At 40.6% G+C, this 15,663-nt stretch overlaps 1 protein-coding gene across 1 annotated transcript in view; it reads right to left on the minus strand.

The window, feature by feature from the left end:
* VGLL3 (vestigial like family member 3) overlaps window positions 1-12,779 on the minus strand; it is a 39,897-nt gene extending 27,118 nt beyond the window's left edge. The window contains exon 1 of the mRNA XM_074971733.1: window positions 12,632-12,779. Coding sequence (XP_074827834.1) covers window positions 12,632-12,748 — 117 coding nt within the window. The 5' untranslated portion in view covers window positions 12,749-12,779. The remainder of the gene's footprint in view (window positions 1-12,631) is intronic.
* Window positions 12,780-15,663: the final 2,884 nt, after the last annotated feature.

Raw genomic sequence — 15,663 nt, forward strand, 5'->3', positions numbered from 1 at the left:
TAAAACAAAAGAGAACAAAAAATGTTGTTAAAATGAAAAGACTTACTTAAAATTTTACATTTCAAATGTTTTAACTGTTTTTCCTTCTTTCCTGTATCTTTAATAAAATGTTAAAATGGTGAGTTTCCCACAGTAGTAAGCAGGCTGAGGTCTCTGTCTCCCAAACCCTGGAACTTGTTTAACACTGTTTAATGTAAGACAGTGACTGGATTATGCTAACAGTTTTGGCCCATTTATTACATCTAAATAAATACACAATTTTTGGTGCCCAATGTGGGTCTTTAAGGGTTTACAAGCTGGCACCTTAGCAAACAAGCAATTTTAACCAAAGTTTAAAACCTAAGTTTGCTTTAAAATTCTTAAATGTGTTGGGCTTGTTTGAGATAATAGTGAAAGCAGACCATTAATGATTTTGCTTTAAAAAAAAAAAGAAAAAAAGGAAAAGGGTTGACAATGGTTTTAAAGTTATTAATTTTAAAAAATCTTTAAACAAATAGTTTGTTTCTTTTTTGTTTTGTTTTAAAGTTCATGGTTTCTGTAATTAGTAATCATTTTAACAATTTAATGAAAATAATTTTTTTAAAAAGCAAAAAGTGGCAAAAATAAAGTGTTTTAAACTGCTGAAGTTGCTAATGCAGACTTTTACTGAAATAACCTTCTCGTTAACAAAATGCCAGCTTAGTTCAGGTCTGCTACTGCATTAGTTGTGAATTAAACCTCAAATCACCCTTCAAACAACAACTTAATAAGGTGTCAAAACATTTTGGGTATGCTACATCTTGGCTTTAAGGTTTTGGTTTTGCATTGTAGACAACCCTAGATGTAAAAGTGTCTGAAACACACTGGTGTTTGATTTTTAAAATATAACAAATGAGTTTAACCGTGCATGTTAAACTATACTATCCTAATGTATGTAAGACCAAGGTTCCTACCCTTAGCTGAAGGTATGCAGTATATATGATTTATTCTGATTTCACTACAGAAATGTAAATAGTTGTACCAATATGATTTTTCCATATTTGATAAAGTACTGCCAAGCCAATTTAAGTTCATGTAATGTTAAGAAAATTTAAAGTTTTATTTTGTTTTGTTTATAACTGCGTTTATGAGCAAACTTCTAATTATGGGAAGAAATGGTTCATAAAGGAGATGGATTATATTCTGTTAACTGGGCCTACAAATTCACTTTGTGAGTTCAACTATGAAAAGTAAGTGAAAGTTCATAAGATATCAAAATAACCTGTAACATTTTCCCTGCTTGGGAAATAACTGTGGAAAATAAGAACATAAGAACAGCCATACTGGGTCAGACCAAAGGTCCATCTAGCCCAGTGGCCAATGCCAACTGCTTCAGAAGGAATAAACAAAACAGGTAATCATCAAGTGATCCATCCCCTGTCGCCCATTCCCAGCTTCTGGCAAACAGAGGCTAAGGAAACCATCTCTGCCCATCCTGGCTAATAGCCATTCATGGACCTATCCTCCATAAATGTATCTAGTTCTCTTTTGAACCCTGTTATAGTCTTCAGCTTCACAACATCCTCTGGCAAAGAGTTCCACAGGTTGACTGTGAATTGTGTGAAGAAATACTTCCTTTTGTTTGTTTTAAACCTGCTACTTATTGATTTCATCTGGGGACCCCAAGTTCTTGGGTTATGAGAAAAAGTAAATAACACTTCCTTATTTACTTTCTCCACACCAGTCATGATTTTACATACCTCTATCCTATCCTCCCTTTCCAAGCTGAAAAGTCCAAGTTTTATTACTCTCTCCTGATATGGAAGCTGTTCCATACCCCCCAATCATATTTGTTGCTTGTTGTTAAAATAGGCCAAGTTGTTTTGAGTAATGAATGTTATGAACAAGTGCAAGAAAACTAGACAGGGAAACCAAATTAGTCCAAACAAAAAAGGCCTAATGATAGATTCAAGAATTCTGTTGAGGTTGGACTTAATACACAAGATGATACGGGTCCAGAAATTAATGGACCAATATTGGTGTGGCTCTAATTGGTGGACAAAATAATGAGGGGGTGAATTATGCCACCCACTTTTCCCCTTTACGGGGTTCTTAAGAGACACTTTGAAAACAAAATCTACCTCATCTCATCCCAGCTCACCTTGACCCAACTCGGCTTCCCAGCTTGTCTCATCCCAACTCATCTCAACTAACCTTCCTCCACCCCAAGACCAGATGGAAGTATTTCCTTCCCAAGAAGAAGGGATCCAGCCTTGCTCTTATTCAAGAAACTTTGTTTTTCACCTCTGAGTCCTGAGAGTCATCATATCATAATGACATCCAGTCCTCAGTCCATCAGTGAGGATACTGAGTTGTCAGCACTGTAAAGGTACATGAGATCCTGTTCTCTCTCCCTTCCCTTTTGTGTTACTTTCTGCCCCAATGTTTTTTTCCCTCCTACGATCTCTCTCAATCTCTCAGCTTTTCACTGAATCCTGAAATCAACTATGCTGCATGCACTATCACAGCAAGATGAGACGGCCCAGTCCTGTCTTGTCCGAGGAGAAAGGACCCAATCAGATGACATCCCTGACTGGCATCTGAGCCTGAGTCCAAGCAACAGGTGTCCTGGCCAACCTGAAAGATTAAAGCATCCATTCCTAACTGACCAGCCTCCCAGTGTTTCAAAAACATCAACAAAAACCGTATTTCCCCCATTAGTCTCTCTACCACCTTGTGTCTGACTGTTAAAAACAGAAGTGAATATTCTTTCACACATCAGGATTGAGAGTAAAATTAACGCTTCCTTTTCATCAAAGAAAGTTGTTAATGAAAATGAGAGATGCTTATATTTTCCCTCCAAAAGCAGAGAGACTTTAATACATTTTTGTTACGTTTGTTTTGTGTAATCATTCAATTTCAGTTTCAATATAAATGTTTGTTTTGATTTCTTGGGTGCGGGGTTGTTTGATCAATCAACTCTCAACTTTAGAATGAATGCTTTGGGCGTTTGCCGAGAAACCGAGTAAACCAGGACCTCTGTAGAAAAAACCCTGAACCTATGTATCACTGTTTTAATGTTTGACAGTGAAAGAGTTCCTAAGCCTTTTGGCCCCTGCGATCAATTCACAGACGACTTACAGAGTGAGGTGCTACTACACATGAGTAAAGATGGCAGAATCGGACCTTTTTTGAGCAGTTTCATAGCACAAAGTAGAGAAAACCTGTTTTCCTCCCTCCCTCAAGCCTGTGTTGCATTTTTCTTTTTACATAATAATTTGTAAAAAAAAAAAAGGGGGGGGGGGTAGCAAAAACAGTCAAGTCAGAAATAATTAAACAATTCTGGGAGAAAAAAAAAAAAAACCATTGACAAACCCCCAAACAATGAATATTGAAACTTTAAGAAACAAAAAAAAGTCAGAAGCCTGTGAACAACTATTCCCAACTCTTTGCTCCCTCAAATCAAACCAAAATGTCAAAATAAATGTGTGTGAAGATCAATTTGGCATGGAACATATTTTTCAGATGTTCCACTTTACAACAGTTTTCACAGGAAGCAAGCTCACCACAACCAACAGGCTGCAGTGGCAACAGCTCGCAGCCAGCCAGCCATTTAAACAACCAACTCTACAAACAGACAAGATTCAGCAACGCAGACATGACTGAAATGCACATGCATCAGTACTCAGCAGCTTCTTTTAAAAAGTAGAGCTTGACCCATCTATTATGATCTGCTTGGCAACATTTTAGCGCCATCAGTATCTTCTCATGGTTATGGCTATTACCTTTTCCTACAAATGTATTATTTATATAGCAAATTTTGGTTTCTAGATAGTTTATGAACTTCCCTCTGCAAAACCGCATACTAAATTGATTTTAATATTTTATATCATCAGAAGCTCTACTGCAATCTGCAAACTACAGAATCAGTTACATTTGGGATATTTAAAAAGACAGCGTTTAATTATTGTGAAATAAAGTAGAAACACAAGTATTACTTAAGTGATTACTAGAAAATGCATGTTATTTAAATCAATTCACTACAATCATCATAACCCAAATACTGCAAATGGAACTAACACACCTATAAGCTTGACATCCACAATTTTATTATAGAGTCAACATACTGCAGAACCCAGTCTTGGATTGTATCATTAAGGTAATAGTTTAGTTAACTGAACACTGCAACAATGAAGTAATCTTTCAAATTCTGATGATGTTACACAAAATTCTATGGTAGATATAATAGCCATAGGTCACTTTATTTTATTTGTCATTCAGATGATCCTAAATGACTTTTGGGCATTCAATTCAAGCTAACAGAGAGCAAGTCTCACTGAGCAATTGCTTAGTGGAATATTGTTTATTTAGACATACGGTTAGAGGAACACACATTTTATACCAAGCCCCTTCCACATACACACAAACTGGGGGAGGAAAGACAAATGTGCAGAAGATAATAGCAAAACTCTGAATGGTTTCACTTTAAAAGTGAACTGCTTTACTTTAAAAAAGTGAAAACATAGCTAACTGTGTATTAAATTATGTCAGGCAATTTTTTTGAATGGAGGAGTTTTGGACGATGAGAACATAATATATGTTATTAATATGTTTTTTAAAATAAAAACCCTGAAAGAAATTTCATAAAATGATGTTCTCCTAATGTCTGATCTTGCAATTCTTACTCAGGAAAGACTTCCAATGAAGTTAATATTTTTGTCTAAGCAAGCACTGAACGATCAGGCCTTAATACACTATATGGGATTATAGAATTTACAATATATAGTACATATCTTGTACTTCATATATGTGAGAGTGCCATAACATTACACATACTCTAGAAGTGCAGAGGAACCCCAGTTCTCATTAAAAACCAGGCCAGAAGTGTGTGAGTTTTTATTGTTGTTTCTGTTTTAAACCAAAAGAGAAAGTTTTATAGATATCTAACAGATATTGATATTTAGGGTCTATATCAGACCCTAGGCCAGGAGTAGTTAAGAGGGAGACTGCAGGCCAAATCCAGACCACCAGATACTTTTGAACGGACCCTGAAATCTTTTTATTTACTTATTATCATAACTATGGTTTTTTTTTTAATTATTATTTTCTCTGGAGTCTGGACTTTGACTATACCTTGACCAAGAAATTTGGACTTTGACAAAAAATAATTGACTACCCCTGCCCCAGGCTATATACCAGACCTTAATAAAGTATGTATAGAGCACTGTAGAAGTTGATATATATCATGGATATACCACATTTATTTACACTGCAAATGTACGAATACATATGCATGCACACAATTAAGGTCAGGCTTGACAAAGCCCTGGCTGGGATGATTTAATTGGGGATTGGTCCTGCTTTGAGCAGGGGGTTGGACTAGATGACCTCCTGAGGTCCCTCCCAACCCTGATATTCTATGATTCTATGTAGACATACACTGTTTAATATAGCCTCTGGGTTGACTTAGTTATCAGGAAGGAAGTCTTTCAATGTTCCTATAAAGAGACTGGAGTTCAGGAAATTAAAACTTATCTCCCGAGTTGCTTCTTTGTGCAGGAATGTTCTGCTTACCACAGTCAAAGAATCTGATTTATTTTCCATTTCAATCTTCCTTTCTCCCCAACCCCCTCTAGTCCACGAGAGGAACTATTACAAGTTATTCTAAGTGGTTGTCTGATTGGTATTTTTCCTCTTTTTAAGTCAGTAGTGCCGATTATTGACAAGTGTAAGCTTTTGGGCACAGATTAATGTGAAATGATTGACAGTCACAATTGATGATTCTTGCACAGATAAGAATAAGAGCTCTATGTTAAAATAAAATTTTCAGGATCTATGAATGATTCTGTTTACCATTATGAAAAGACTATTGAACAGGTTTTTTTTTTTTTTTAAAAAGACATATGCAATTTTATGCCACAAGTGGAAAGCTCTGACAATCAAAATGCAAGTTACAGTCAATCCTCTCTTCACTAAATACAGCATACTATTGAATAAGAAGCTCTAATGAGATCACTTAATGGTGACATAATATCTCCCTTCTCAGAGGACATTTCCTTTAACAGAAATCAAATTGTTCTCTCCCCCTTCAAACTTCTCTACCTGCCAGCTTACTGGTGAGCTGCTTCTTTGGATGTGAGTAGTGATCTCTTCGTGAGCATTTATATTTGCATCAGTGCTATTTGAAATATATGCAAGATTCTTGACCATTGCCTGAGTTTGCCTACCCATATTTTTGCTTGTGTTGGTTAAGCTGCTGATAACGTAACCACAGTCTGTGCTAACCCAGTTTTACTTGCACATTTGTCATACCATCAGTTCTGCCACGTATTTAAGCAGCTGCAGATTGCACAATATCATCAGTAAAGTCTAAGACTGCTAATCTTCTCTTTTAGATAGAGCCAAAAGTATGGCATTGTATGTGGAGTAATATGTATCAGATCCCATCCCACACAACACACTTTCCAATTATGTGCAGATTTCCGATATGCTCATGTACTAGTCATGACATCCTCCTTTCCATTTCCCTACCACCTCTAGCCAGTAAGCCTTCCTATCTGTTTTGAAGTTTTATAGTCTCTGGAAACCTATGTCTCTACATGTGCCAGAAGGTAGAATTAAAGCTCAGTTTAGCACACAGGACAAGGGTGGCCAATAAGGGAATTCAGTCTCTGCAGCAGCCTTCTATTAAGATTAGGTCATAGATAAGGAATCCAGCATGGCATTTAAGGTAGTGGGTCAAATCATATTCATATGCCACTGGATCTTTGGACAAGTACAGCCACCTTTATTTTTGACATCTGTTCACAAGCAGGCCCGTCCTACGGGGGGAAAAAATAGGGTTCTTGATTTTTAGATCCTACTATGCCTAGTTAAAAAAAAAAGTCTATAGCAAATCATTAGGGACAAGTGAGCCATAAAAAAATATGAAGATTCAGGTTGGATGAGCATTCAGAGTTTTGGATAAATATATACACTGATCAAGAAATCAAACTGAAATCGCTAAACTTTCTATTGGTGTAAATGGATAGAAACTCTTGTGCAAAAAGGCTGAGAAAACAGCACATAACCCCCTCAAAAGAAAAAGCCTGCCATTCTAGTAGAAGCCACCAAAAAGGAATTTTAGTAGCAAACTGTGGCACAACTCTGTGTAAAAGAGGCTCCTGTACATAAATTATAAGACATTTAACAAAAAAGGGAAAAAGAGGACATTCTTAAATAAACAGACGCTAGCTAACTAGCTAGATTCCTTAATGCAGCTCTGGGCTACAAGTGAGTATTTGCAGGGTGCTTTGAAAATATAAAGCGCTAATTGTTATAATTACAAATGAATAAGTAAGGAGATGGAGCATATGCAAAATAGCTCGGCACAGCAAAGTTAGTGTAATTTTTCACCTGAACCTTTGGATTATCAGTTGCAGTGCAGAGGAAAGGGAACTGAGGCTGGCACAGTTAAAATGACCCTTTGTTAAACAGTGTATTGGGCTGGTGGCCATAAAGTTTAATAAACTATTTCCCTGGAAAGATGTAGATACCTGAATTAAACAATATATACTTGGGGTTAATAAAGTTTCCACAGGGACACTGGGTGGGTCAGCAGATTGGGAATGGGATACTGGGAATGGGGACCTCTCTTCTTTAGGTCACTATCTTAAATCTGGTTTGAGATGGAATGAATGGAAGTAGGTATCATCTGACCATATGTTGGTGGCCCATGTCAAATGGAGAGGCTACAAAATTTAGATCACTCCAGTTCCCAAATAAACGAGTCATGGCCCACTCAACTATTGTCACCCTGGTTGGCAATCTCAGCTGATGAGGAAAGCAAGTGGAAGAGAAAGAAACCACCAATTCAGAGGATGAGAATAAGAGGGGGCATATACTTGATAAGTATAATTATTTATACTGAGTAGACCTAGGAAGAAACTCCTACTAGCAACAATAGCAGGAATACAGCATGCCAGCCCAAATATACTGATGTTAATGGGATTGCATTGGGTGTAAATTATGGCAGGATTTGGCCAACTATGTGTGTAATGTGAACTTGACGGATGCTTTTAAAGATGACCCTTATGGGCCTGATCAAAAGCCCAATGAAGTTGATGGAAAGGCTCCCATTGGACTTGAATCAGGTCCTGAGGAAGCATTTTGATAAAAATGAGAAGACAGATTTTAATATCTTGAATATTGTGGAATTCTTTAAGCATGGGTCCTGACTGCACATCAATAGGAGCAGTATATCCCTCGTATAACACTATCACACATATACAGGTACAGTGTACTTTTCAACTCTTTGGTACTTTGGCAAGAGGAAAAAAGGAAAACTCAATATGCAAGCGGATGCTTAATCCAGGGTCACACCTCACTTTCACTTGTCCAACCTGGCACTTTGTGTGTGCGTACGTGCACACATGCATACCCCATCTATTTTCTTGGACGAATGCCCTGGACTTCAGCATTCCTACAGATCTAGGTAAAATTAAAAAATAAAACCCAAGGGTGTTAGGACCCAACTCCCACTGAATGTTAATGGCTGTTGGGTTCTAATCCCCTTTAACTCTTTAAAATCCCATGCTAAATTAGTTTGCAATCAAGGGATTTTTTGGCTACAGAATTGTGAAAAGCCAAGGCTCCAGAAATTCTGCATTGATTTTAGGTCATGCAGAATTACAGATATAGAAATAAAGGGGCAGAGGGATTACTCTTAAAGGAGTGATGAATCGTTTACTTTAAAAAAAAAATCTACCCAAGACTTCACTTGTGCATGCAACAAGTACTTGATATTCCATAATTCTGAATCATGTGATTACTATAAAAGACGATGCCATTGCATTCTTACCCCCTTTTTTAAAAATTACCTTCAAAATCCTTTCACAGCTAATAGGGCTGATGTGACAACAGTTAGTTGCATGCCAAAAGCACACTTGCCAACACACCTATACAATATCAATAAAAATAAGTGAGGATTATCTTTCCAAATAGTTATTATGGGTTAGGTCTTCATCTTGTATAAAACAGATTAGTTCCTCTAGCTGAGGAACTAGCTAGATCTATTAAAAGATGCAACCCAGATAGCAAAAACAAGTATAGAAACTTTTGTATGCAACACAGATTTTATTCCCCAAAAAGTCCTTCAAGATGCCTAAACTTCAGCAAAAGGAACGCACCACCAAATCCCTGCAAAGAATCTGAAACTCCAAGGCCAAAAGGAATCCACTACAGATTAGTCTTCTTTATCATAAAATTGATTTTTTTTTCAAATTGAGTACAAAACACAACAACAGTTGTGTAATGACATTGGAAAAGGTAGGTCGAGTTCTTGGAAATGTCAAGGATGAGCTCCCTCCACCTCATTAGCTCTGATACAGAGTTTTGTCTTTAAGATGTCCCATTAATGCACTTTTCAAAAAAAAAAATACTCTTAATTCTGGTAAAGAAGAAAATTCTTTACAATATTTCTTATCTTTACCAAGCACTTAGACGAGCATTACAAGATGATCACAAAAAGAGGAATAAAATCCCAGTGACAGTTACATTTATAAAGCATTAGGGAGTGTCAGGCAATCAAATTGCTTGATTGGGTGAATATCCCTGGCAATCTGATTTTGAAGAAACCTGTCTGTTTTGTGCAGTATCGGAATACTGTCTGAACAATTTGGTCCACTGTGATTGTACAGATGGAGGAGAAACCTACTATATAGTTTGTGTGTTTTATTTTTAAGTGTTAGATTTCAGGGCACTACAACGTAAATTTATAAACTGCTCCAAACTTCACAGCTGTTAGAACGTCCAAAATTCCTGGTTCAGTGAGCTATAGAACTGCTCTACTTTCTAGTCCTACCGCCTGAATTTCAACAGTTCATAAGGAACCCTCTTATTCCAACAGAAGTAGTGTGAACTATTTAATGGGATGAACTGATTAAAAACATATAATTGATACAACTTTTGTAATAAACAGCATTTTTTTTTATTTGCAGTAACCCATAAATTGTATTGGTTCAACTCTACGTTCTCTCATCTTGTATATTTAACACCATTCCTTTTATTGTTAAAGCAGTAAAAAAAGTTGACCCAACAACAATTCTCTTTATTAATAAAATAAGATTACTAGCAACTAAGCTTTCATTGTGGTGCTTCTGGGACATTTTATACTTGGTGGAACTTATAGTGGATGAGCAAACATCATATTCATATTTAAAACCTCCGATATCCTTAAATGCATAATGCAAGCTAATTTTTCTCTCTATCATTTGAAGACAATCACAATCTAAAGTGTGAAGCAGCAGGAACAGCTACATCAAACTGTAGTTTAGTTAAAGCTAATGACTGTTTAATGTATTTCCTTACAAAAAGTACTGTGCACATTATACCAAAAGCCTAAGAACAATGTAACCAAATCAGACAAAACCTAAAACCTCATTTTCAACCCTAATTTTATGCTTTTAGGTCTTCCAGTCAAATGGAGCATTTTTAATTTTCAGTACATATTTTTAAAGTTAACAAGTACGCTTATAGACACCAAGAAAAAATTTTAAAACTACAATTCCCAGACAAGTTAGATCCTTCCATTCTGCAAGCTCTGACCTAGATTTGAAAAATCAATTTGAAAGCATGTTGCAATGGATAAAAACACCAAACTTTCCTATTGCCCATGAACAACATGAGCAACCTGGAAAAGTCAGCTTTCGTATAATTTCTGCAAAAACTCTCTCTCTCTCACACACACACACAACAATAAAAAGGAAACAATAACATTCAGTAGGAATTTTAATGTTTTTGTCCATATTTGTGTCTCCCAGGCAAGTTGATATTAGGGGTCACTTCCCATGTATGGAGAAAACAATCTTCATGGATAATAATGATAAAACCTTATGGAATGCAGCAACAACCAAAAAATGTATTCTCAGATGACTACGTTAGGGCCAAGTCAATATTAGTCCCACTTCACCCACGCACTGCATAGTCTAAAAATGCTGTCAGCCTGATAAGAATTTCCTGATTCAGATCACCAAGTTCAAGTGTAAAATTAGCTGATATTCCAAAAGAGCAAGGTTTTGTTCAAAAATTCCCCTTGTCCCCACTAACATTTTATGGACTAACAGCTACACCAGTTGAAAGCTGCGCTGGAAAGTAAAGCTAGGTGGGCATAAAATTACATGTCTTTTTGTAAGCAAAATACAGATTCAGAAAACAGGATGCTTCATATGAAGTAGTCTGTCCTATCCCTAAAACATCTTCAGCTATGTATCTGCATCAGGTGCCTCAGTACAGATAGTGATTTTTGTAATCACAGTGTAGATTTGACAACTATCAAATACAAGTAGCCATTAACATTAAAACACAAAATACTCTAAAGCAGCAGACCTTATGTGGGATGGGGCTTACTAGGGTGTGCCTAGAAACGAGAACAGGGGGTAAAGATTGGCTTCCTCCCACCTTTAAAATGAGACATAACTTTCTAGGCTTAAAAAAACCCGCCTCACTAGTTCCTAAAAGATGTCTCTTTGAAACACACCTGCCCAGGGCTTAATTTTTGTCAGGATTTGCCAGGGCTGAGCCCCGACACCTCTGGGCTTGCCCCCTCAATTACGAAAGTAAAAAAAGAAATGTGTTTAGCTTGAGCCCAGGCACCTCTTTCATTACAAATTAAGCACCTACTTCATCTCCCCTCCCCTCCATGTTACACCCGAGATATTCTGAAGAGAGACTTAAACGTCTCCGCTTGCTTGTCATGTATATTTCACACGTTGATATCTATGAGTGCCAAGTACATTCCCCGGGACTGGTGAAAACCTGCCAGCTAACTCACTCCTGCTCTCAAAGCCAGGGCAGCCTGCGGAGATTCTCTCACCAACCCGGAGCGATTCCCTTTCCTTTCCAGATTGCCCCGATGTGTCCACTCTCAGCACAAGGTCTCGGTTCCGAAGGTCTCCGGAGGCAACCGACACGCCCTGCCTCCGTCCCCTCGGACTCAGCCCAAGCCCAAGCCCCGGGATCCGAGGGAAACTCACCCCAGGAGCCTGGCGCCTGCCGCTTCCTCCCTCCTGGCTGTCATCGCAGGTTGGCAACTTCCCCTCAGTGAGCTGACAGCAGGACGTGGGGAAGCGCCCCCCACTGCCAGCCCCCGGGGCTTGGAGAGCTGCCCGCCGCGGGGATGGCAGACCCCGCTCGCTCATCTCGCAGCGCCCATCCCAGAGTCAGCCCAGCCCAGCCGCGCCCCCTGGTCCTTTGCACGGTGCCCCCGCGCTAGGGACAGTACCGCCAGAGGAATAACACCGGGAGTGGGGGCGCAGCGGACCGCAGAGAACAGCCCGGCAGCTACGCGGCGGTGCCACTCACGAGCAGACCAGCCCCGGCCAGGACACAGGCACAGGCGGTGCAGGGAGACTCCCCCCACGCACCGAGACAGCCCGGCTGCATGGCCCACACGCACAGCTGCAGGCGCGCCGCTCTGCCTCGGCCCCTCCAGGCAGGTGGGGCTCCGCAGGGAAGTCCCCGAGTGAGGCGCACTGACAGCGCCCGCCCAGAGGGTGCCCCCTTTGCCTGGATTCCCCCCAGCGCTGCCGCTCCTCTGGCCCGAGGGAGTCCCACCCTGCCCCTCCCGACCCACGCCCGGGCGAGCGCTCCTCCCCGCTTCGCTCGGCCCGAGCCCCCGCGGAGAGCGGCGGCTCACCTGCTGGCTGGGCGCAGGAAGGGGGCAATACGCGGCTGCCGCCACCGGGCTTGGCAGATACTGGGGCGCCCCACACGCCGCCGGGGAATGGTGCAGCACCACGTCGGAGCAGCTCATGGCAGCGGCCGCGGGGGCAGGGGAGCCGCCGGCGCTCTGCAGCTACTCCCTGCGCCGCCGCCCTGCGCGGCCCCCTGCCGCGGCTGCTGCTGGGCGCTGGGCTGGGCTCTCCCCGGGCAGGCGGCCGGCCAGAAGCGCGGAGCTCTGCAGACAGGACGGAGGCGGCGGAGCCCTCATCTTCAGCCGCCCCCTGGGTCCCGCTCCGACCCTTATACAGGAGCGCGGCGGCGGGGCAGCTGGGGCAGCGGCGGCGCTGGGCGCATACCGGCGATGGCAGCAGCGGCGCAGCCCCGGGGAGCCGGAGCGGGGCACAGCGCCGCAGCCGCTTATTACCATACACACAATGAGCAGCCCCGGGGTCTGCCAATGGCCAGCGCCCAGCGCAGGAGGGGGAGAAGGAACCAAAGTCCCGAAACTCCGCCCCGCTGCCTCCGGGTTGGATCCAAGTTTGCTTCTGGACAGCGGGGCCGGAAGCTGAGTGGACCAGAAAGGGGGCGTGTCCTCGGAAAGGGTGGCCGGCCCCCTCTTCAGTTTGTGGTCCTGTGAGATGCGGGGTACTTTTGCAGCCGCTGAAGGCTAAGAGACACCACCAGAGGATGGCAGTGGCACCTGGAGGAGGATTGGAGCTAGCTGACAGGAGTCTTGCCCGCTATCTGCAGAGAGACGCTAGCAGTGGGGCTACACCTTGGTAGTCAGGTGCTGTCTGCCTTTGGCCTGAACGTGATTTCTTAAAGGGAGGTTCAAAGATGGAGTATCTTAGCAAAGTATTTTTACCGTGCCTCCCCTGAAAAGTTTGGGCTCCATCCTGCAATGAGCTCATTTCCCTCTGGTCCTACTGGCAACCAGTTCAGATGAGAGCATTGCTTCTCTCTCTGCACAAGTGAAGAGAAACCTCATAATTCACCACCTTGGTGGTCCATCAAAAATTGGTTACCTAGTAGAAGTGGGACACGCGATCTTTACATAAGTGAAGCTAAATTGCACTAGAAGCCTTTAGAACACTTTAAAGTAGTGTGAGGCATAAGGTAGCCAGATGAATGTGTCCCTTAGTCTAGGTTTCATTGTAGATTAGTTGTTTTACTGCATTTTCTTTTTACATGAACCTTTCTTCTAATTGCACTTGTTATTCTTTGGTTGGGAGGAGGGGGGCAGAAGAGGGGCTACTTTGAAGGGTTTCTTTTAGTTTCATAGTCATGTATACCAAGGCTCCTCCAGAAGCATTGAAATAATTTATAGTGAGCGATGTTGGGGGGGCAGGGGTTTGATTTTTTAAAAATGTCTCCGTATAACATTCTCAAATCCTTCGCGCCTAGAAGGAGAAACTCTTTAAACTGCCTGAAAATGAATCTAGAATGAGTGAGACTCCCACCAACTGAACAGGAGTTGTCAGGCCATAGATGTATCTGCCAGACAGAGAACAAGGTAAGGAGTGACTGAGATGCACTGAGTTATTGTTCTTTGCTGTGCCTGCTAATGATAACGTCCCAGATGCTGCAAACACTTACATATGTGCTTACATTTATGCATGTGAGTAGTCCCATTCAGTTCTTATCACTTGACTGCAATGGGACTATTAACATGGACAAAGGTTAGAAGGTGCATAAAAGTGTTTGCAGGACTGGGGTCACCATACTCAGATTCTGATTCACAGATATGGAAATTTTCTCAAATGAGATTTGACTTTTATTTTGGACAGGAGTGACCTACAGACTCGAGGGAGTTATATATTTTTAAATAGTTCATTTGTTGGTCATAAAACTTAATTTTCCCCCCTCCACAGTAGTTTTCACAATTTCTACATCTCATTAAAGGGGCTCTGCTGAGTGCTAACCTTGAAGACTAATCAGAAGCTTCAGCTAAGGCAGAATGCAGCTCCTCACCTTTCAGATAAAGTGAGAGCGAACAGTACTTATCTACATTAAATCTTAAGGAGGATGGTGGTGTTTATACAGTGTCTATAGATTGCATTGGTTTGTGAAGAAGATATTCTGGTTCTCAAAGCAGAATTGGACCAAAATAAAAAATGATATAATTTACTATACCAAGGGAAGATATATTTTAGCATAGTACAGTAATTTAGTGATTTCTAAATGTAGTGCATGCAGGAGGCTTATAGAAGAAAGTAAAACACATGTACTATTTTTCCAAGATGCCAAAATGCTTAAATATTCAGTTATTGCATATTCCATATTGTTTTTGACAGAATCATTTCAGTTCCATGAGATTCTTTTAAGGTGAAAAACAGTGACATGATGCCTCATGTCAAATAGCAGAATGGAACCATTAGCAGGCAGATGTTTGACATGATTCATCAGGTCAATCAGCAGCATCAAGCCATTAATGAAAATAATTTAGCCATGATACAGTGTATCAAATCTGTAGCATGGGGATATGCACTGGTTTTACACCAGTATTAACTTCTTTAACATAGAAAAGGATTTAAATGACAACCCATCAGTGATGTTGATTGATCTTTATCCTACCTTCTAGTTTTCTAAATTCAACAGGGCAGATTCATTCCCAGTGTAACTTCATTAAAGTCAGCTAAGGGCAACCCTAGGAAACACAAACCTGAAAGCCCTGCTTCGGCACCAGATAAACTGGTTGAAACAACATTTAAACATTATAAAGCAATGTGACAGGACAAATCTGCACAGCTTCCATAAAGGAAAATCAGGTCTTTCATCTACTGCAATTCTTTGATGGCTACAAGAAAATAGCAGAAAAATGAGAAACAGTTGGCATGGTTTGTTTGGACTTTCCAAAAGTCTTTGACAAAGTCCCTCACAAGAGGCTTTGAAAAGAGTCTCTCCCACTGGGAGGTGTGGGTGCTTAGCATTTCTAAGGACAAGACCACTTATTTAGGTGTCTAAACTGTTTGAAGGTAGTTACTAATATTTCAAATATTTTAATAT

This window comes from Natator depressus, chromosome 1 (genome assembly GCF_965152275.1).
Source record: "Natator depressus isolate rNatDep1 chromosome 1, rNatDep2.hap1, whole genome shotgun sequence".
Taxonomy (NCBI): domain Eukaryota; kingdom Metazoa; phylum Chordata; order Testudines; family Cheloniidae; genus Natator; species Natator depressus.